This window comes from Pithys albifrons, chromosome 5 (assembly GCF_047495875.1).
Source record: "Pithys albifrons albifrons isolate INPA30051 chromosome 5, PitAlb_v1, whole genome shotgun sequence".
NCBI classification, from domain to species: Eukaryota; Metazoa; Chordata; class Aves; order Passeriformes; family Thamnophilidae; genus Pithys; species Pithys albifrons.
The window spans coordinates 31,209,364-31,232,660 of record NC_092462.1 but is presented as its reverse complement, the minus strand read 5'-3'; the positions used below and the strand labels follow the sequence as shown (position 1 = coordinate 31,232,660).

The 23,297-nt window shown below is 38.6% G+C and overlaps 1 protein-coding gene across 1 annotated transcript; it reads left to right on the top strand.

Moving 5' to 3' along the window:
* Positions 1–2,163: 2,163 nt before the first annotated feature.
* Positions 2,164–18,455, top strand: PLRG1 (pleiotropic regulator 1). Its single transcript, XM_071556132.1, has 15 exons — positions 2,164–2,218; positions 4,178–4,284; positions 4,506–4,648; positions 5,642–5,695; positions 7,244–7,337; positions 7,746–7,836; positions 8,020–8,121; positions 10,263–10,355; positions 10,691–10,840; positions 10,954–11,055; positions 11,525–11,627; positions 12,182–12,290; positions 13,812–13,951; positions 14,518–14,711; positions 15,623–18,455. Exons 1-15 carry the CDS (start codon positions 2,210–2,212, stop codon positions 15,680–15,682), a joined length of 1,551 nt encoding a protein of 516 aa, XP_071412233.1. The 5' UTR covers positions 2,164–2,209; the 3' UTR covers positions 15,683–18,455.
* The last annotated feature ends 4,842 nt before the right edge of the window (positions 18,456–23,297 follow it).

Genomic DNA, 23,297 nt, shown 5'->3' with positions numbered 1-23,297 from the left:
GATTATAAATTTCTGAGGGGAATGTTTAATTGTAAAAAAAGAGAGCAACTACAGCAATTATAGAGCCATGTGAATATTAGTAATAATAGTTATAAGTAGTACGGACAGGTTTTCTTGCTAAATATAAATGGATTTTTTTAATTTGCTATCAGTGCCTCCATTTCAAATTTGGTTTCCGTTAAAAAGGCAGTAAAAATAAGCCTGATTTCTTTCAATAGACAAAAGAAAGGAAACAACTATGTCACTCTCTATGTTGCCAGAGATTAGCCTTAAAACCATTCCCATACATCAAATCCACAATTCAGGCAACTAACTGATCAAGAGGCACATGCTGCTCTGTGTGTAAACTTGGGGGAAAAAAACAAACCGATGAATCTGTTTAGTTTGAAGTACCTTGTCCCCTAAATCTCCTTTCAAATATTGTATATCTTCAATCTAACCCCACTAGCCCAAGAGGTCATAACAGACTTGCCCCATTTTGACACACTGCCCTGTGGAGTTTGCACCTCAGGTTGCACTTTAAGCAAGGACAGACGATGCTCCCCCTCCTCGAGGTGTTGTGCTGACCTTCACTAGAGGCTCTGATATCCAGCAGGGATTGCCAGCACCACCAGAGTGACTACTAAAATAAGTTGTCATGTTGAACACAAAACCTGGATGGCTGGGCTTGAAACTGAGCTGGTAATAGTCTGCACTGTTAGTGGCACGATGTAAGCCACACTTCTCCCCCGCCTCTACCCACACCAGGAACTGGGGGTCAAAGCCCCTTGGAGCACATTCCCATCACTGCATCTTAAATAACTAAACTATCAATGCAGGCATGATTTATCAACTGCAGAAAAGACATGGTTATTATGTCAACCAGGCAATTGATGCATCAGAATAATCCCAGGTTATTGCAGTCCTGTGGCTAATAAAGAGGTTTGAAACAACTGCTGTTGCACTGGATTACTTTTAGCCCAAATCAGCTTGTGAACAGTTCACAGCAGACAGGCAGAGTGAGGGGCTGGTACAGTGGTAAAGAGCGTTGTGATGGTGTGACTGCAAAAGATATGCTTGCCAGCTCCCAGCTATTGCTAGAGAGGACAAGACTTCTTGAGTTTAAGGGCAGATGAGTATATGTGAAGAAAGCTAATGCCTATTTGCAATTTGCAGACGCATTTGGTGATTCTCCTTATGAAGAGAAGTGAAATATCAGGTGGAGTATCTGTTTCTCAGCCGTGTGGCTTTCCCCCTGAGAATCTGAGGGGGGAAAATGCGGAAAAGCTGCAGCTGCACGACCTGAAACAACAGCGAAGGCCGAGAATTTCTACAGCACCGGGCTGGGAGAGCGTGTTTAGTCCCCGTGCGCAAGGACAGGTGTCCCTGGCGCGGGCAGCGGCAGCGCTGGGGCCGCCCATGCCCAGGGCAACAGCGCGCCCTGTCGGCCGGGCCCAGCCCTGCAGCAGCGACACCCCGGCGGGCACACACAGGCGGGGACACTCCGGCAGGGACACCCCGGGCAGGGGACACCCCCGGGCAGGGACAGTCTAGCAGGGACACCTCGGGCGGGGACACCTCAGGAGGGGACACCCCGGCGGGGACACCTGGGAGGGGACATCCCGGGCGGGGGACAGCCCAAGCAGGGAACAGCCCGGGCGAGGACACCTCGGGAGGGGACACCCCGAGGGGGGATACCCCTGGCCCGGGCATCACCCCCGGACACACGGACACACGGTGGCTCGGGGGGACGGGAACCACAGCGGGCCATGTGCTCCAGCCTCCCTGCTCCCGTCCTAGAGCACGAGCACATGGCACAGAACTGCGTCCAGACTGTTCCTGACTATCTCCAGTGAGGGAGACTCCACACCATCTCTGGCCATTCTGTTCCAGTGCAGACATCTGCACAATAAAGAATTTCTTCCTCGTGTTCAGGTGGAACTTTCTGCGCAGCAGTTCCTGCCCGTTGCCTCTCGTCCTGTTGTGCGGCATCACCGAGCCGAGCGCGGCCGCATCCCCTTGGCACCTGCTCTGGATAGTCACACACATTGACACGTGACTGGGCCCGGCCCGAGGGGGACTCGAACCCCCGGCCGTGCACAAAGCCAGCGCTGACATGGCCCCGCCCCTGCCCCGGGGCTCCGCCCCTCGCGCGGCGCTGCGCGTCACTTCCTGTGAGGCGCGGGCAGGCGCCGGAAGCGGCGGCGGGGCAGGCCAGGCCGGCGGCGCCATGGCGGAGGTGAGGACCGGGGTCGCCTCAGGCCTGTCCTGTCGCGCCGCTGAGGCGCCCGGGAAAGACTCGGGAGAGGGGCCGGGTCAGAGGGGCGCGTCGGGTCCGTACGGGGACAGGGGGTGGGACCGGGGGCGACACTTTTCCACCCACTGTCCCCTCGGTGGAAAAGTCTGCCGGAGAAGAGGAGACTGAGCGGCAACTTCATCGCAGTGTACACCTTCCTCCAAGAGGAAGCAGAGGGCCGGCACTGATCTCTTCTTTGTGGTGACCTGTGATAGGACCCGAGGGAATGGCCTAAAGTTGTGTCAGGGAAGGTTTAGGTTGAGTACTAAGAAAAGGTTCTTCACCCAGAGGGTGGTTGTGCAGTGAAACAGTCTCCCCAGGAAGTGGTCACAGCACCAAGCCTGTCAGAGTTCAACAAGTGTTTGGACACTGCTCTCAGGAACGTGGGATGATTTCTGCATAAGATCAGGAATTGGACTCTGTGATTTTTGTGAGTCCCTTTCAACTGAGAATATTCGGTGATTCTGTGTTTCTGGGGAAGTAATGCCATTTTGCACGACCCTGGGAGACCTACTGGCTCTGTCAGCCAGCATTTTTGTGAGGGTTTGAAAGTACAGCTGTGGAGAAAGGGCACTGGTTTTATGGGCCATGGAGTTGTTGCTGTAGGGTGGCTATTGAGCATTTCTAAAAGCACATAGTGTTGTCAGGGTTATAGAAGAAGGTGCAAGGACTGCTGCCCTGTACAATACTATGAGCTGTTTTTTACAGAAGAGCATCCGTGAAAAACAGTTGCAGAAGCTTCTTCCCTGTTGAGGAGGTGCTCTGTTACCTACTGCTCGTTTTGTGATGTCAACAGCTCCTGTTTTGGGGTTGTAATTAGCAGCTGTAATGCTTATCTCTTTCCTCAGATGTATGAAATTCTTAATGTAGTTCCAAGCACTGGGGACTTTTTTCACTTAATGCGTGGGGCTTGCAGGAGCTCTCTGAGCCAGGCCAGAAACCTTTGTGTAAGTGCTGCTGAGCTAGAAGGGAACAGACACTACAGGGCAGGCTGCTGAGCAGACAGACGATCTTCAGGGCAGGAAAACAGAACCTACAAGAGCTTAATGGGGAAAGCACTTTCCCAGTGAACCGTGAGGGCTGACCAGCTGAGTGATACTCCATGCCAGAAGTTACTAATGGAGCTTCCAGTTTGTTGCCATTGTTTTCCTGACAGACAGAACATACTGTCATGCGGAGCTTTGTGCCAAAGCAAGCAGGCTCAGGTTCTAATGATCTTTCTTGTCTGTTGGGAGGAAAATATTAATAAAAACATGAGTTGTGCTGCTGATAAGGAAATATTCTGTATAACTTGATAACTTTATAACTTTGCTTTTTATTTCCTGAATGGGATCTAAAGTATGTTTTGTTCCTAGAAACCAACAAAAATTTTAAGAGGAAAACAAGTTTTGTCAGATTTGATCCCACATTTTCTCTCAGTAGGTTGTGCTGTGTTGAAATGAAGTGGCTCTGTGCACAGAAACTGATGATTGCCCTGGTTCTTTTTGTGGTGGTAGTAAAGTAAAGTTTACAGGAGGGGTTTTTTCAAAATTGGTTATTTTATTTCCTACATATAGACACAGAACTGGAAAGGATGAGGGGGAAAAGCTTGTGTGCTCATGGATTTGTCATGTAGATACCAGTGCAGAAAGTTTTAAAAAAGTTTTTGGCTTGTTTTTCAAAGCCTTGCCAGTTTTCAAGAAAGGGAATATTATTTTGAATAAAAACTGAGTAAAACAATAAACAGAAAAACTTAATTTTTTAGTTTCCAGGAAGATTAGTGTTTTCTGTGAACTAAGCAGTTGCATGTTATCTAACCATATTGAGATCTGCAATGGATCCTCGGTGCAATTTGTGTTTCAATTTCCAATTTTTCATTTAAATATGTCCAAAGGTGTTTAAATGCTCCTCTCTTTATTTTAGGAAGTCCAAAAGCATTCTGTGCACACACTGGTGTTCAGGTCTTTGAAGAGAACCCATGATATGTTTGTAGCTGATAATGCCAAGCCTATCCCATTAGATGAAGAAAGGTAAGTGCTGTTTAGTCAGTGCAGTGTAAAACTATGTTAATGATTGCTCCATCCAGGTCAGAAATTCTGATGTTTCTGTAGCTTTAACAGTATAGTCTTCAGAAAAAAAAATACTAGAATTGTTAAGCATGTTTTATAACATCCTCTGTAAAGTATTTGAAAACTTAATAGCAATTCAGAAGCTGTGGTGTGATCTGGACTGTGCTTTACTATTCCAACAGTCACAAAGTGAAAATGGCAGTCAAGCTGCGCACGGAGTATGGCTCAGTTTTACACATGCCGACTCTCAAAGAAAACCCGAGAGAGAAAGGAGGCCCAAACACTGGGGACCCGTATGGACACAAACAGTATTCTGGAAACCAAGGTTAGTTTGCCCTTAATGGTGTCTTTATCCTTTCTTGTGTAACAGTCTTACTGATGAAAATCTGAAGAATGCAGTCCAGTGTTAATCCATTGTGGAAATCAAAATACATTTTTTTGCTTGTTTTTTTTTTCCAGGGTCCACAGGAGGTAAATGATTCAGAACAAGAAGGAAGTTTGTTTTAACAAAGGGAGTTATTGGATGCTGTGCATTTTTTATAGTGATTCATTACTAAAAAGTAATTTTTGATAACATAAGTATGTGCTGCACAGAGGTGTTAAAAATGAGTAGTGCATTTCTCTTTTGTGCAAGTTCATGATGATCAAGGGCATGCTCTGTTTCTATTTTCATAGTATGTTTACTGTCTATTTAGCTGTACAATTCTAAACCAGAAAACTCTTTATTTCAAATTGGCAGGTTTTTTTCAATCCATGTTTTGTTATGTATAAAATGGGTATATAAAAGGTAGATCCCATATAGAAATCTCTTCTAACGGAGGCCAAATGCTGCCTCATTTTAGTTGAGATAGTTGATATTAGTTGAGATTTTGCCTGAGGTGCTTTTTTGGAAGTATTGTGAAAGATGTTGGGAGAGAATGAAAAATCTTTTAAGAAGAAAAGTTCATTTCACTTCTGACAACACAGACAACCAGTTGTCTTGAGTAGCTTACACTTCAGAAACCGTTTGTGTACTTGAATCCTTTTCCATGATATTTGCTTCAAAAGGCAGCATGAAGATTTTTCTTCTGAGTCCCTCTCGATAACAGGTAGCCTCACCATTTAAATTAATTATTTTTAAAATTTGAATTTTAGAAAATAGAAATAGCCACAACAAAATTAATGAAAATGAGAAATGTCTGAGTACATTGCAAGTGGTTGCTGGTTTCTTCTGCTATGTATGACCTGCTTTGTTTTCTCCTCTGTTTGCTGTTTAAGTGCCTTATTTGCAATGCAGTATAAAATGTAATTATTAATATGATACAATGTTGCTCTTTAGGACAAGAGGTTGAGTACATGGTAACTGGTACACACCCGTACCCACCTGGGCCTGGTAAGTAAAATTTTGCAAGTGGATTTTTTGGCTTCCTGTACAAACAAGGCATCCTCCATCCTATCAGGGCAGGCTTCCTCCTGATGTGAATCTGTGCTTGATAGTAGCAGATAATATAATTGAATTTTTTCATAGTGTTAATGCAGAGAGTTTTGTGGCTAATAAATGTTCTGGGATAGAGCATAGGAGGAGGATTTACGTACAGATGTAACTGACTCGGCCTTAGTGGAAATGAGCTTGTTGCCATCATTTGAAAGGTCATTCATTTCTGTGAGATTTCACCTCCCTGGTAACATCATCACAAAACTGTTCTGGGAATCTCCTCTCCCAGGATCCACACATCCCCAGTGTCTCCACTGGTGTGCCAGAATTGCTCTTAGAATTCTGTTGTGAACAAGGAGGAGGTGGTTCCTAACAGAAGGAAGTTGAATGACAAGAGGGAATGCATCCTGCTTTTCATCACCAGAGCAGAAAGGTGTAGGTTTCCTCAACTTACTCTGAGGCAGAGGCATTACAGTCTAATAATTTTTGTCTCGTTTGGTTTTGTCTGTGCTTGGAAGGGTTATGTTTCTGTGTTACTACATTGTCACTGTTACTGATCAGTCCTCTGTTCTTGTGACAGTTTAGTTTTAGCTTTTGATCCTTTATTGAGCTAAAGTTTATTGCAATGACAGTGGAAAATCTGTAGTGTCTTGATTTGTAAGTTAACAAATGTGAGTGTTCAATGGACCTTCAACCATTTAAAAAACATGCATGGTTGCCTGTAACTGTTGGATCAAGACTTGCTCACAGTGGTTTCCTCAAGTTTAGTCTTCTTTTAACTAGAATCATATATGTCAGGGTTAAAAATCAGATTATTTTTGTTGCTGTTTCTTGTTTTAACCTCAGTATCTTGCCAAAATATTGAATTTGTTGTCAGCTGCCGGAAGTTTGGTTAGGAAAAGAAACAAAGCAATGAGTTAAATTCACCAGGCGGTACCAAAATTATATTTCATAAAGAGTTTTAAAATTTTTTGATGAAAGCGATCTTCTGTTCTTGAGATAATGTTATAAATCATAACATGTCATCTGAAATCCCCACTTCAGTGGGACTAAACCTTTTGTAGTTTTGGCATCACACAGTGATGCCAACCACCACATAGGGGTGGCATAATAAGGTGTACAGAAGGGCCTAAGTTAGCAAATTCTTCTCAGGAACATGTTTATTTCTGTCATGTTTGGAGTTGAAGCTGGATAAAAAGATGGATGCTGCTTCTAGTTAGATTTCTTTTTTGTTTCCAACACCAGAAATAGTGTTTTGTACTCTAGAAATGGTGTACCTTCATATGTGGTAGAATCAAGATGGAAAGGATTTGAACCAAAATAAAGATTGCAGTCGATTTGACTTGAATGTGAAAATGTCATTGAAGGATGAGATTTAATAATACAGGCTTGTGTCAGGCCCTTGTTTGCAGGTATATATGTATATATATGTTTGTATAATACACTTTCTTTGAGTTTCTGTTCCATGGAGTTATCATGGTTGTTGACATGTTGTTTTTCTTCCAGGTGTGGCTTTGACAGCAGATACCAAGGTCCAGAGGATGCCCAGTGAATCTGCAGCACAGTCCTTGGCTGTAGCTCTTCCTGCTTCTCAGTCCAGGTACTGCTGTGTTTACCTCATTACACTGTTGTTATCTATTGGAATTTTAAGGCAAATCTCAGAAGCTAGAATAAGAACTACTTTGAGTAATCTGAATATTTTAATGTTAAAATGTTTAAAGAAACTGCCTCTAGTGTGCCCAGGCATTCTCTTTCTGTATGCTTTTTTTTGTATATCAGGAAAGGCAATGGGCAGAAGTTGGGACAAGGGAAATTCTTTTAAGGTAGAATTTTAAAGAAGTGAGACTTTGTGGATGTCCTGTACCTTGAGGTGGTCAGGCCCTGGACAGGTTGCTAGGAGAGGTTGTGAACTCTCCATCCTTACAGGTGTACAACACTTGACTGCATTGCTTATCACTTAGTAGGAGAAAGCTGATTGCAACTCATCACCCGTTTCCATTCACCCTAGGCTGGATGCAAACCGCACTGCTGCTGGTGTGGGGGACATTTACAGGCACGCTGGAGTGTCTGAGCGTTCCCAGCCTCCTGGGATGTCTGTGGTGAGTCTGTTGCACATCTAATGTGAAAAGTACACGGTGTTGACCAGGTTGCTTCTGGATCCATTTGTGTGTTGTGTGGAGATTGCCTGACTGTCTAAATTTAATCAGTGGTGAGAAGGCTTTAGGTTTTGGGCCAAGAGGCAAGCTACAGAACGTAAGAGTAACCTTCCTTTTAACTTACAGGCTATGGTGGAAGCTGGTGGAAACAAAAATTCTGCATTAATGCCAAAGAAGGCTCCAACCATGCCCAAACCTCAGTGGCATCCACCTTGGAAACTGTACAGAGTAAGTTATAAATGATATGACATGAACATGCATATGAAAGTAAGTGAATATTTTATCCTCTATAAAGACCTCAAAGCATCATTTTTCATTCACAAAATTGAAATAAAATGAAAAGTGATCACTACTAAGGTGTATACTCACACTCTCTCCTCAAATAAGAAATGTTAAATTACATTTTTTACTTTTCTGTAGCTGTATTATGATAAATTTGCTACAAAATTTCTTTTTTCTAGTCAGATTCTTTGGTGGAAGAACTCAAAGACAAGATGCAAAATTCAAAACTAATAGAATGCTGAAGAAATACTCTTAGCAGTGTTAACACAATGAAATTGTCTCCAAAAACACTTAAAGGCACTCAGTGTATGAGTCATACAGACTTACTTTATTTGTTATGAAAAGAAGGGAGAAAAGCTGAGTGCTGTAATCACAAATTATCTTTGTAGTTTAGATTGCTTGATTTCTAGTCTTGTTTTTGAAATGCTTTAATTTGCTTTATAATGTTCTGAGTGGGTAATAATAGCTGTTCCCCAAAAATCTAGTACCAACTTTGAATATTTTGCTCACAAGTATGACAGAGTAGCTGAGTTGAATGGGAAATCTCTAAATGTATGTATTGGTTCAGATATTTTAAACTTTAAACTCTGTACGAATATGTTTTTTCTGACTCTTACTATGAAATTTAAACTATTTCATATTTGGTTTGGAAGGGGTAAATTTTATTTAGTAATGTTGTGCTTTCCTGATATTTGACAATCTCATGCTCTGGAATCAGAATTGTATTGGTTTAGCACTGCTCATCTAAATTGAGGGCCATATGTAGACATTTATGCTTTCAGAAACGTCCTGAATGCTGTATTAGTCGGAAATCTGAAGGCTAATCTTAAAAAGTAATTTCTTGAAAAATACTTGAGCTCAAGGGAGCATATAGATTTTATAAATACAGCAGTATTAGAATGTGTCTTCTATAAAAATTAAGACAAATGCCATTTGACAGAAATGGCACCAAAATAAGCTTCTAAATTTTTAAGATTTAAGGTAAACAAAAACTGAAAAATGCCTACTCTTTAGGACCACAGTCTTTTCAAAGAAATACTGTAAATGCAGTTCAAGTCACTGTACATACACATATATATTTTACATGTAAACAGTTTTAGTGAAGGTTTGTTGTCAAAATCCTTGCTCAACAGAACAAAAGTTTCTTCAGGCAACTCAGAAGTATAGGTGGAACATGAAATGTGGGTTTCATCTATCTCTTGCTTAAGATCTACATATTAACTGGTTTTCCTAAGCTTGGTTTGTTTGAAGTTGTTGTGAAAGATGGGGATTTAAAATAGGTCAGATGAATTATTTCTAGATTTTTCCCCAGAAATGCCTGTTGCTATTTCTATACTGGGAGTGACTCAAAAAACAGCTTTCTCAAATGCTTGTGGCTTTGGTCTCGTGATCAGGAGAATCTACTTTAACTTTGCATAGTGTTTCTGCCTGAGAAGCTTTGTTGTGTTTTAAATCTTTTGAAATGAGCTGTAGAACAGTACATGAAATATGACATTCAGTGAAACCACCTACAGGTTTTGATTTTAGTTGTCTGATTTTGGAGAAATGAAACAGAAATGCTGCTGGAAGCAAGGCATGTATTGGTAGAGCTTTTCTTTTGAAATCAGCCTCCATTATTTTGTTGGCAGAAAGTTTCTGACACACTCATATTAGCCCTCATTTGGGGAAAAGGAGGTGATGGTGTGCTTTAAGAGGTTATTACATAGCAATATGATTTAATAGCTGATATTTTTATAATTGTTCTTTATATAAGCACTATACAGCAGCGTAAGGAACCTGTGCTCAAATAGTCTTTCTCTGCAAACCTTCAGATGTTGAGCCACTTTGTTACAGACTCTCAAAGGATGCAAAAAAGTTGCTTATAGGAACAGTGTCTTTCCATATCGTGAGTTCCCCAAGTCAGGTGTATGACATGTAAATTTTCTTTTCATTTAACTAAAGTACCAATCATGCTCTTTTCAGACCTGATTTCACATTTCACTTTTCTTGCTGAATACTAGCAAATTCCAGTGTTAGAGAGGGAAAATTACATCAACAGATGTATAGGTATTATTTCTGATGCAGAAAAATTTTTGTTCTCTCTGAAGGTTATCAGTGGTCATCTGGGCTGGGTGAGATGTATTGCAGTGGAACCAGGAAATCAGTGGTTTGTTACTGGCTCTGCTGACAGAACCATAAAGGTAAGAGGTTGGAAGAAATGACTGACCGAGTTTGCAGGGGGTGGAGGGTTTTTATTCTCCTGTTATTTAAAAATGTCTCCAGCTCTTGCAAACAATTTCTTGGTTACTGTTTGCAGAATTATAAACTGCAGAACAGTTCTTTATTTTATTGCCTTGCCACAAAAGATTTCTTTTTTCTTGAGATTTAATTTATTGCATGGTAGTATTTGGAGAGCAAATGTTTGTTACTGTATTTTTAACTTACAGAGCAGCATGATCAGTTGAATCTGGGCGGTTAACCCAGACTATAACTATAGCTTTTACCTGTCTACCTCAAAATACCTATTTTGATGCAGATTTGGGACCTTGCTAGTGGCAAATTGAAGCTGTCTTTGACGGGACACATCAGCACTGTACGAGGGGTCATAGTAAGTGCAAGAAGTCCATACCTCTTTTCTTGTGGAGAAGACAAACAAGTGAAATGCTGGGATCTTGAATACAATAAGGTAAGCTCTAGTTTCTTTAATTGAATTAATTGGTGGTGGCAAATACATAAATCACAGCATTCAGAATATTCTTTCAATTATCAGTTTGTGATGTGTCGTTTTTGTTCATGTAGGTTATCAGACATTACCACGGTCATCTAAGTGCTGTCTATGGTTTAGACTTGCATCCAACAATAGATGTACTGGTAACATGTAGCAGAGATTCAACAGCACGAGTAAGTATAATATTGATGTATTTTAACATCTTGGTATGTGTGTTTCAGTGTTTTCATTTGTAAAAATGAGCGCTTACCAAAGTTAACATCAATCTGGATAAAACACTGAGTTGATTTGTGTTAGCTTTGTCTTACATTGTTGATAAAAGTGAAGCCCAAATACACAAACTTGCAATGTCCCTTCGGGATAATGTTTTATTTCTTAATTTAGTAGGTAGACTGCATATTATATTGCTTAGTATTTGGTATAGATTTGTGGTGACTTACATTATCCATATGCTGACAGTCTCTCTGCTCACCTTGAAATCTTCCAGCTGAGGCAGTTTTGTGATTAATTGCTGGCTGAAAAAATACCGTTGTTTAACCTGTATGACTATGGCAAGGAAATCATGTAATCAATGACAGTGTCTAAGGTACATCACATATGCAACTGTTACTGACTTCTGACATACTTACTGTGAATTCCTAGATTTGGGATGTAAGGACAAAAGCCAGTGTGCACACCCTATCAGGACACACAAATGCAGTAGCGACAGTGAAGTGCCAAGCTGCAGAACCACAAATTATTACAGGTATAGTGGGTGTGGTTTCATGAGTAACATGATTGAAATACCTGATAATGAATGTATTTGTTCAGTAATTGTGTCAGGTTCATAATGTTATCTTTGTCAATTTATTGAATTTCTCTCACTAGTTTTCTGTTGAAAATGGTCCATGCAATGGTTATTGCATACTATTAATGATATGTGTAAGCAAACATGGCTATGCATTTTTGGATTGCTTTTCTGCACTGCTTTTTTTTCTGGTGTTTATATTTTATGTTATAATGTGTATTGAGACTTGCATCTTGTGGTATTTCACAGTTCTCAATTCAGTTAAGACATGTCCAGTACCATGGTTAAGTGTTCATCTTCTTATCTGTTATGTCAAAATCTACCTTTGCAGTGTAGCTTCTTAGTTCTTGAATTTCAAACTGAGTAAAAAGACAGTTGCAATCAAGCATCTCTTTTGTGTGAGATGGCATTAAGTTATCCCATCTAAATTTTTGGCTGCCTTATCAAAGTACTGATTGTTATAGAATCAGTGTGAGGGTTTCTATTATTTTTTGATTTTCATTTCATTGTAGGCAGTCATGATACTACCATACGGCTCTGGGATTTAGTGGCAGGAAAGACTCGTGTTACTTTAACAAATCACAAGAAATCTGTAAGAGCAGTAGTGCTACATCCAAGACAGTAAGTTTTCCTCATTCTTTTACACTTTCGCAGTTGAAAGCTTTGGGTGGTGACAGAGCCAATGTGAGTGATGATTTAGAATGGTAGGGCATAAAACTAATGCACTTAGAATGATGTAAAAATGCATGTATCAATTATCAAATAAATTTCACTACACGGATTGTCCATCCCAAGTATTGACATTGGTGTACACTGGCAATCCTGAGAATGTCTCTTACCCTACAGAGTTACTTATGTGTGTGCCTTTCATTCAGTCCTTAAAAAAATCGGTGATACAGGGCTTGTAAGGATAATAACAAATATGTAACTGAATGATCAATAGCAGAAAGTGAAGTAGTTTTGTAATGTGCCATTGCACCTGTGTGGTTATTACTAAAGGAGACAGTGATCAGTATAACAGCCTTTTTTTGAATATGTGGTTCTCTGCACATGACATTTATTCTAACAGACCTTAAAAAAGAAACTTACCGTAAGAATTCAATCTTTGAAACAGATGTTAGTGGAAGTGCTCTGAATTTAGATGCTGTATTTTGATGAACCAACAGTTGCCTATTTGGATAAATCCCCACTAAAAATGAATTCCCATAGAACTCCAGTACTTCTGCACGTTTAATATTTTAAAATTGCATTCTATCAGTGCAGAAATTCAGAATCTTTGATATGAATAAATTCTGATCCAGTCTGTGTCCAAAAAATTGTATAGCCTATTAACTATAGCAGAGAAAACCCCCTAATTGTGCTTATGTTCTGGGGGGATGGGGGGGAAAGTGATTCTTGTTTCAGATTCATCAATGAAACATTTTTGAAAAATAAGCTTGAAGTGTTCTTGTCTAACAGTAGCAACTGTCAGACTATATTTCGGTATTTCTATGTTTTTTAAGATTCTGGGTTTTTTTAGTAGTACTTATTTTTTAATTGTAGAGTCTAATAGGCAGCAAATTGTTTAGACATTGTGACAAGTGAATGTATTCCTACAGGCTTTTTTTTGTATGTGCTACCCAAATAACCGTGAAACTGCTTGCAGATGTTAAAATGAAGGAATTTATTATCTTAGGGTAACTCAGTGAAAGAAATTGTCTGTCTTAGTTACTTTTTTCTGTGCTTTTTCCCTGGTTGTGTAGTTTTGGAAGAACAGCCAATACTGGACATTTTTCTTGGGGCTTGCTGCTTTTTTTTCCCCCCTATTACCTTCGCTGATGATACCCTTATACCTGAAAATTTGCCAGGATAGCAATTGATGAGAACTTAATGTGTATTTTGAAATATTTGTTTACATATTAAATCCTATGCCAGATAGGATGTTATAAAGTTCAGTTAGTCTGTGAAACAGAAAGAAAACAATAAAAATAGGTAATTCATGACTTCATAAAATTACTTAATTTTATTTGATGTAAACTTGTCAGAAAAGCAGTTCTAGTATCACGTAATTTTGCAGCTAGCATTTAGCAGTAGTTTTAATGAGGGTCATTTGCTCTCCCTACAGCTATTCTGAACTTGAATATAATGTCTATTTTCTTTCAGTTACACATTTGCATCTGGTTCTCCAGATAATATTAAGCAGTGGAAATTCCCAGATGGAAACTTCATTCAGAACCTCTCTGGCCACAATGCTATTATCAACACACTGGCTGTAAATTCTGATGGTGTTCTGGTCTCAGGAGGTAAAAATGAGAAATACAGATTCCCTTCCACTCCCTCCATGTACATGTGTTTTTTGTATCTGGGAAATTGTCTTGAGAGTGTCCTGAACACAGAGTTCAGATTGCTGTGAATGCATTGTAGCTGATGCCAATATCAGGAATATGGCAACGGTTTAACCTGTGTTTAGAATAAAACCTCCGAAAACATTAAATCTATTTTTCATTACGTAAGAGTTCTTCATCTCTTTGTCAGTGGAGCAACTGAACAGGGAGCTTGATATTCAGAATGCCTGTCCTTACTGCGCTTCCAAAACAACTTGCTACAATTGCCTTGTGATGTAGTCTATCATCTCTCTAGGTTACCTGATGAAAACTGGATGAGAATCTGAGGAAGCTTCCATCAGCCTTTCTTAACTAAGAAGGAAAACAGTAGAAAATAGAAAAACTTGTAGGGTATGCTGAGCTATCCTACATGAATGTTATGTTATGTATTCCTGATGTATTTATTAATGTTCATGACATGTTTTTAGAAAACAGATAAAAATTAACTGGTCAAAATACTAAGTTTGTTTGTTGGTTTGTTTTAGCTGATAATGGTACTATGCATCTTTGGGACTGGAGAACTGGATACAACTTCCAGAGAGTACATGCAGCTGTACAGCCAGGCTCTTTGGACAGCGAATCAGGAATATTTGCTTGTGTTTTTGACCAGTCAGAAAGCAGATTGCTAACTGCTGAAGCTGATAAAACCATAAAAGTATATAAGGAAGATGATACTGCGGTATGTCAAAGTGTCTTTTTAGAATGTTTTCATGAAATAAAAAAACAATCTTACAAATATATGTCAATAGTGGACATGTGCAGACTTGTGTAATCCATTTTATTGAAGTTTGAAAGCTATATGTAGTAGCTTTAAGTGGACAGTAGTTAGTTTCTGCATTCCTAATTCTTACTCTGTGCTATGGTACAAATAAATGTCAGGTCTGCCAACTGTTCTGCAAAAGGCCTTTGTGATGAAGTTTGGAGAAATCTAAATACAATAACATGCCTCGTGTTTTGAACCCAGTAGGGAGTTGTGTGTGCTTGTATTGATCAAAACATGACGATTAGCAAAAGGATTGCACTTTGAAGATTTATTGTACTTCTGTATATGATCTAAATTAGTTATTGGCCTTGACCTTTTTTAGAATTCAGAGTGGTTTATTTTCAAACTGTTACCAAATATAGTGCATGTCTTCAATACAAAAAAATATAAAGATTTTTATTAAACCTTAGAGTTTTTGCACTGAATTAGAGCAATCTTAAATATAAATGAGTAAGGAATGTTTTATCCAATTTGCAGTTGGACAAACTGCAGACTTCATGGCATCTGCCAATAGTGATGTAGATATCTCTGGAAAGACCGTCACTGGAATTCTTGTTCATATGCTTTGATAACCACAGTGTTGCTTCTGAAATGCCATTGGCAACCTGATTTTTTGCCTTGTTGGAAAAAAGAAAAAGGGAAAACAACAGAATGAGTGTTGCTATGTACTTCAGATAGTGAGACGATAGAAAAGTTAATTTGGGTAAAGTAATTACATAGTAAATTAGGTATTTATAATGCTACACATGAAATAGACTATATATGTACTTCATGAGTAATATTTTAAATTCAACAATCCTTATGGGATTTATTTTTTTTCCTTTTAGACTGAAGAAACTCATCCTGTCAGCTGGAAGCCAGAAATTATCAAGAGAAAACGATTCTAGTGCGGCAACATACAACTTCTGTAATTTTGTTTTGGCTTTCCTGAGAGCATTCAGTCACATTTTGTTCTGCCTAGAACAGCAGAGCAAAAAGTCAGCTAAGTCATTGCTATTTCAACATGTTTTATAATAAATTACATTTCTCTTTACTTTTGTCTTTTTTCATTATGATCTCCACAAAGTAGTTGCAGCTGTTAACTTTGTGGAGCATCTATAGTTCTTGAAAAGGATAGATGTGCAGGTGGTTATTTTTTTAGAATTACACACTCAATAGATCCTTATCAAAATATTTTGGTGAGCTAGATTTTCTGAAGGACCTTTTCTGGACCTCAAAAGTTAATTGCAAGTTTGTGCATAGAAGCCATCTTCTGGGAATTTCTTGGGGACACTTTGGGATTTTAGACCAGTATTGTTTACTGTACACATGCTAAATAGGTACAAAATTAGAGTAATGAAGTAATCTAGAAAGAATTGGGACAACACAACAACAAGGTAATTTGCTTTATAAGCATGGCCACTGACCATTGCTGTACTGTGTTCTGGAATGAAACCATCTTCAAAGTGTTTCTTTCCCTAGGAAAGCTTTCAAAGGCAAGTACTCATCCTCACGTTATTTCAGATGGGACCTTCTGTAGCAAGGACCACTGTCAAATTACATTGTTCACAGTTGCTGCAGGCTTAGGACCAGTTGATTTTCTTTGTAACAAACAACTGTTTGTTTTTTCAGTTATCTAAAGCATACATGACAGAAAAGTTCCGTAAACTTGTAAAACTGAGCTTAAGGAAGTTGTTTAAGCCTTAACTTTACAGTTCGCTATCTTTGCATGATTTTAGGAATGAATTTAAAATAGATCAACTGTTACTGAAAGATAATTTGTACTTCTGAAGGGACAAACCTTTTATTGGCTTTACAAATAGACACATAACAAGCAGTAAACATGTAAGCCTCCTTGCTACTGCTTATCTGTCATGTCTGAGCTGCTCTAAAGCACTTTCTCTTCACAAGGCAATGAAGAAAATGGTTAAGTCCTCAGGCCATTCAGTTGTTGGCAATTTTGCTATCAGTGTTAATAGCTGCATTGGCAAGTTTCACGCTGAGTAGATGCTGAGAGTTAATCTGTGGCCACAGCACTGATAGCATGCAGTTCACAACAATTATTTCTGTTTGCCAGTCTGACTTCTTTCAAATCTAGGATTTATGTCAGAGAAATGAGTTATTTGCAATGTAACATAGGAAAAGCTAGTAAAACTAAGTGTTGTTTATATTATGAGAATTTTTGTCTTTTTTATTGTGCACAGAAGGTCTTGTATTTATAATCTGAATGTTTAACAATGTCATTTTAAGGATGTCCATGCTGCATAAATAACTGAATTTTGGTTGCCAGCTATTGTCAAGGAGGGGAGCATTTGGTATTTACAAGTTGGATTAAGCATCTTTTATTTGAATGGTCACTTGGATTTTTCTGGTCCTTGATTACAGCTCTTTCCATTTTAACTAACATAACAGGTAAAAATACAGGTTATGGTTTATGCATGTTGTATACTACTGCTAATGCTTTGTTCCAGAAATCCATGAATTATTTATTGGTGTTTTACAGAATTTTCTTGATCACAGTGAAATCCTCTTTAGGAAACCAGAGTGGGATTGTTGAGGATTCATTTTTTTTAAAAAAGTGTCTATTTCTTTTGATAGTTTGGCATTAGGAAGGAGAAATTACAGATCTTGGCTCACAGTTCTAGCACGTCTTTTCTGTATTAACATTTTTCTTTAGAAACTGGACTTATTACACTGTTTATCACTTTGAAGAGATATCAGAAAGTCTCCTGCAGCACATGTGTTTCTTCTCTGAACTTCTGTGGGAATCTGCTATCATGGGGTTGCCAGAGCATTCTTTTCTGTGCCCTAGGTAAAGATTTGGTTTGTAAATTAAAGGCTGCTCACTATTACTTGGGATAATACATTTCCTTTTTAGCTCTATAATATGTTGTCTCAGTTCTAAGTGTGATTTTTTTTTAATTGCATTCTTGAGCATTTGGTTTACTTGTTCATTTCCTTCCCAGCAGTTTTTTCTTCCACTTGACAGTAATGTGAATATCATTACATATACTTCTGTAAGTATTATTTGTGGTGCATCAAGATTATCAGATTTAATTTAAGTGCTTGTCTGCTTCAAAGCAAGCCAAATTGTGACTTGTGGCACACATAGGTCTAATCATGTAGGACACACAGTGACATTAGATTTGTCCATGTAAGTCATAAGATGAAGCAGAGAGGAGGATCTGATCTGCTGGATGTATTTCCATAGTTCTGGAAAGCATCACACTGCAATGTCAGTTTAAGTATTCTTGAATGGGAGCCTAATCTCAGAAAATTATTATTGTCCTTAGTTTCATAAAATTTTATGTTGTCTTCTGTGTATGATCAAATACTTTCTAGCACAAGCCCTGAGTTTTGTTTTATACTGTACATAATTGCACAGAAGTAAGAAACTGTTTTTTGTTTGTAACATAAAAAAAGTGTAACTGGTAAAAGTCATAAATTTTAAGAAGACTCTTGGTTGTATACTAAAGCATACAATGTAAGCTGTGCAGCTAAAACGCTGTTGTTTGCTGGCAACTTGAAAGTTGTGCAGAACTTAACTTGGCAACTTAAAGGCTTACAGATGTTAAGTCTTTAATAGCCAGTTTCTTTTTAGTTTGCTTGGGTTGGAATTGAAGTGCTATACCTGATGTGACAGCAATTTAGCCATCAATAAAACCTTCCATACAATATGAATTCATGTCTTTTTTCTATTATGGTTTTTGTAGTGAGAAGAACATAAAATAAAATGAACATAATTTAAGATTAAAGAGGACTGTGTCCCATAATACAGTAACAAATATTTTTGCATACCAGCTGTAGAGAGGTATTGATTGCTATTTTATGAAGAGCTTCCTGTCTACTCGAAGGGATTAGAAAAACAAATGCAGAATTGTTCATGTATTTTCTTTAATGTGTTTTAAAAAAAAAGCATTCAAACACCTCTGGAGTTAAGTATGAGTTCTGGATGAGAGCTTTGTGGGTGGAAGAAAGCTTACAGTTAAACTAATTTTGGTATATCTTAATAGGAGCAAATTAAAGGGATATTTCTCTACATGGTAAGTAAAAATTTAGTCACAATGAAAACAATGGGGGTTCTACCACGGAATTTTGAAGTAACAATTTCACACTGTGGGGGTTTTTGGTTTGTTTTGGGATTGTTTGGTTTTTTTCCTTCCAGTAAGTTGGAAAAACTATCAGTCTGGCATGTCACACATGTAAGTATTAACACAGGATGCATTTGTTTTGTACTCAAGATGCGTTGTTCTTTTTTTAGATGAGGCTTCTAAACTTTTATTAGTGCACTTAAGGAAATGCTGCATATTTGGAAATTAATGAGTGCCAGTAAGCCTGATCAGCTACAAAAGGGTTAACCTGCAGTCTTGTTCTATAAAGTTAGCATTAGATGAGGTAGACTTGAAACTAGCATAAATATGACCTTCTGTGGAAGCCATTCGATAAGCAGAATATGCAGTTGGTGAATCACTGTGGTCCTCTGAAACTTGGCAGGCAGGTAACTACAGATTCCACTGGTGTCATTTAGGTAGTGCTGGTCTCTTTGGGAGACTCCCATCTGGTGCTTCTTTAATGGCAGCAGCAAAGAATCAGTTCTCTGACTTTTAGTCAGTTCTCTGAGTTGAAGTCTTAGAAATTTACTTCTGTGCTTGGTATGACAGAAATTGGGTAAAAACAGGCAAAAAAAAAGTTGGATGACAAATGAATGGCCATTCCCATCTGAAGATGATCCAAGAATTTTGATGCTTAGAGGGAAATCTGCATTTCTCTTGATACTGAGTAAGGATCTGTAAGTATGCTTTGATTGCAGGGCTAGCAAAATGTAATTGCTTCTGTAAACACTTTTTCACATACATTTTTCCTATGCTTCCTTATCTTAAAAAATTAATCAGGAGTCATGAAGTATTGTAATCTCATCTAGGATACATCAGAAACTTGAAAAATACCAGCATAAGCATTCATAAATTTTGTTGGAAATAACCTAGAGAGGTTTCACAGCAAAATAAGCAAATTGAGCCAAGAGAATTTTGTCTTTAATTAGTATGTATTCTCCCAATTGCTGTAAAGCAGTGCTCAGATATTTTTAAAGATGTAGGTCAAACTTGGCAAGGTGTATTAGTTTTGGATGGGAACTGTGGAGTTTGTAGATGTGGACTGTATTTTTTTCTCAAAATGTTCTCATGAAAATCTTTCAAATATTAAGGAATTTGCAGGATCAGCCCTTAGGTGTTATTGCCTTCCTATTGCTGCGTGTATTGAATCTATGTAATATAGGCTTTGTAGTGTTTAGTTGTGTACTGTTAAGTCAACAAAATGTTAACTTCCTTCAGGGGCATGTTACCACCAGGGTTTTGTTAACCTTTCGGGTTTTTGTTCTGAATATAGAGTACAGAAGCCCCAAACTTGTATCTAAAGCATGGATTTATTGGGGCACTTGCCTGCAAATTAGATCTCGGCAAAACAAACAACTGAGCTAAATGTCTGTCTCCAGGTAAGGAAGATTGAAATCACTGACAAGAAAACTACAGTTGAAAGTTCTTGGGAAAGCCGTATTGTGCTGAGGTTTTTTTCTTTCCTCAAAATCCCACACCTTACCTGGTGCTGGAGAAGTGCAGATAACGTGTGAAACACTCATTTCTGTCAATATATTTTTTTGCAGCCTCTGCTTCACTTTTTAAGGAGAACATGTCCTTGCAAGACATGTCACCTTTATTCTTTCTGTCGCAGTAATAGCTCTTGGATGATGCAAAGGTCTTTTTCTCCAACTCACAGAAGGGATGAAGGGAAGGGTTAATCTCTTCTGAGCAAAGAAAAGATGAAGGGTTAAGCCCTTCTGAGCAAGGGAGAGTCAATGCAGCATCACTATGAATGATGCGTGTCACAGGGTACACCTAGAAAAAATAAGACTTTCTAGAGACCAGATAAGAAAAGAACTGTAATTAACTGAACCTCTCAGGAAGGTAAAAAGGAGAGTGGAAAAACTAAGATTAGAAGAGGCTGGAGTTAAAACATCTGAGAGGAAATACTTGAAAATTTGCTACATTTGCCAGTGGGGCTGGAGTAGAGGAGGCATTTCTGGATTAGATGCACCTGGATGGGTGTAAATGGTAGAATGGAAGAATAGTGTGTTAATGTAGGTGCAGCCAATGGTGAAAATGAAAACAGGGGCACCCTGATGCAAATAAATCTTTTGACAACAATCTATAAATGTATTTCTGAGAAGTGCAGGTATTGTGTGTATCTGGTGTATTGCATGTTCTGGTGCCCTCATGCTTTGATACTTGAGATACCATAGAAAATTCAGAGGCACATAAAGAATTACAGAGCAGTGTAGAATGATGAGTCTGGAGGGGTTTGCAGCTGCACTGGGATTTTTACTGAGGAAGTGTTTGCAAGCACAATTCTAAACTCATTTAGAATTAAGAGTAACATGTGAAAAGGGAAGCTAAAGTTTGCATGACAAGTATCTTAAAAAGATAGCCTAATTTTTTTTTACAGCTGATTGAATGTAGGAATTACCTTACAACTCTTGAGTTTGTTTCTTTCTGACAGGTAAATGGTGAGCTGAGGAATGAGATGTGAGTTTTAGCCACAGAATGTCATGCTGACAGGATGCATTGCTGTTGGGAGATTATTGTGATAAGTAAGAATGTAGCTTGTGCAATCAGAAAAACTTTTGTGCTGCATCCAGTACTGTTGGGATTTTTTTTAACTGGTAAAAGACACTATGAATCATAACATGACTTAACAACTTCCAAGTAAAGCCCCTTGACAAGCAAACTTCCTGCATTGACAACTAGAGATCTGTTCTCAATAAAGGAGCTATATAGGTTATGAATTAAAAAATTCCATACAAAAATTTGAGCATGGCTTCAGCTGCCAGAGAAGTCAAGTTTCTAAAGTATATTCTTTCCTGCTTCTTCAATTTCTTCCCATGCTACGTGGTAATGAGTATGCTTCTTTTAGAGAAAGCTTGGCAATGTAAACACAGAATCTATTAAATCTGCTAATGACTTTGTTTCCATTTTGGAACTGAAAATTTCAGTGAAGGAGTTCTATTATTCTGTATTGCTCTAAATCCATGTTTAACAGGGAACTCTAACTACCAACTCAGCCATGGTAGCTAAATGAAATTATAGCTAAAATGCCTTTCTGCTAATTTAAATTAATGTAGTGAAATGCAGTTTCTTTCTCTTCATGAGCAAACCTGTTGTTTTTTTTTTGTTTTTTTGTTTTTTTTTTAATTTGTAGTTGGAGTTGTAAATGTCTGTAATTATGTAAGAAGAAAGAAAACTGCTTCTGGTGTTTCTCTGGTTTTAGTGGTGTTGGTACATTCAGTTGCCCAGGTTCATGGTGCAGTTTTTCTTTAGCCATTAAAATGGAATGACTGTGCTTAAAATGGCCCAGTGTGTTTCAAACTTTCACACACTGAAAAAATGGTCCACCCACTTTCTGTCACATAATCCTGTGGCAGTGCGTTTTTTAGTGTATTCTCCCAGGTTTCAATTTCTCCTTCATTTTTGTTTTTAGGCAACTTTAATGGTAAGAAATTGGAAGCTATCTCTAGCCTGTATTTCCAGCCTGATTAATTATGATCTGGTAACTCCTTTCTTTTCATCCTTTCCCCCAAACTTTTCCTGGCCTTCTTCCATCAACAACATCCCTGAGAGGCCTGTGAGATCCTCAGCTATTCTGGAGAGCTTCACATTGTCCAGGTGCAGTGAGCAGTGTGCAGTGCTATGGATTGCTCTTTCAGGTCCCCATGTGGTGCAGCCTTGCTGCATCAAACAGTGACAGAACTATGCAGTGGGAGTGTTTTGTGGTGGGAAGTTGATCTTGGAGACAGGAAAAATACTGACTGAATATCCTGTTGTTGACAGGTAACTGTTCTGCCTCCATCTTCCCAGTTTGTCTCAGGGTACCTGATTCTTCTTGAGTAATCCTATGATAGAGCACACTGTGTATAAAATGCACCAGTGTTTGTTAGCAACACCTCACACTGGTTTTAGTAACAAAATTGGACAACAGTTTTCACATTCTTGGCAGAAAAAAGGTAAGCATTAAAGCCTGAGATTGAATGAGACACACAGGAAGGAAACTTAAACCAAAGTGAGGAAGATGTTTAAGTAAATCATGTCTGTGGACTTTTTCCTCTTTAACCTCCTATTCAGCTCAGCAATGTGCTCAGTAATGGTTGCTTAGCCTCAGTTTACCACTAGGAAAAGTTCAGATCGACCCAGTTGACTGTCCTGGGAAATGCTTTGTATTGCTGAAGCTGAGCAAGGGAAATTCTGGTGTAGGAATGCCAGAATCTCTGCAAGTGAGAAGGTATCCTCATGATGAGAAAGTGTTGAGTTTGTTTCACAATTTCTTAGTTTCTTAAACTCCATAAATAGTTGTTGTGAATTGTTTAGGAAACAGGTCTAGTATTGCTGGTAATACAGATTTTCAAATTATGGTCAGAACATCTAAGTTGTACCCATAGAGAAATACTTTAAAAAAATCACATACAAAAAGCCATTT

Coding starts and splice junctions, on each gene's coding strand:
- PLRG1 (XM_071556132.1), top strand. Junction 11,056..11,524: donor GCAGAGATTCAACAGCACGA/GTAAGTATAATA, acceptor GTGAATTCCTAG/ATTTGGGATGTAAGGACAAA. Junction 11,628..12,181: donor AGAACCACAAATTATTACAG/GTATAGTGGGTG, acceptor ATTTCATTGTAG/GCAGTCATGATACTACCATA.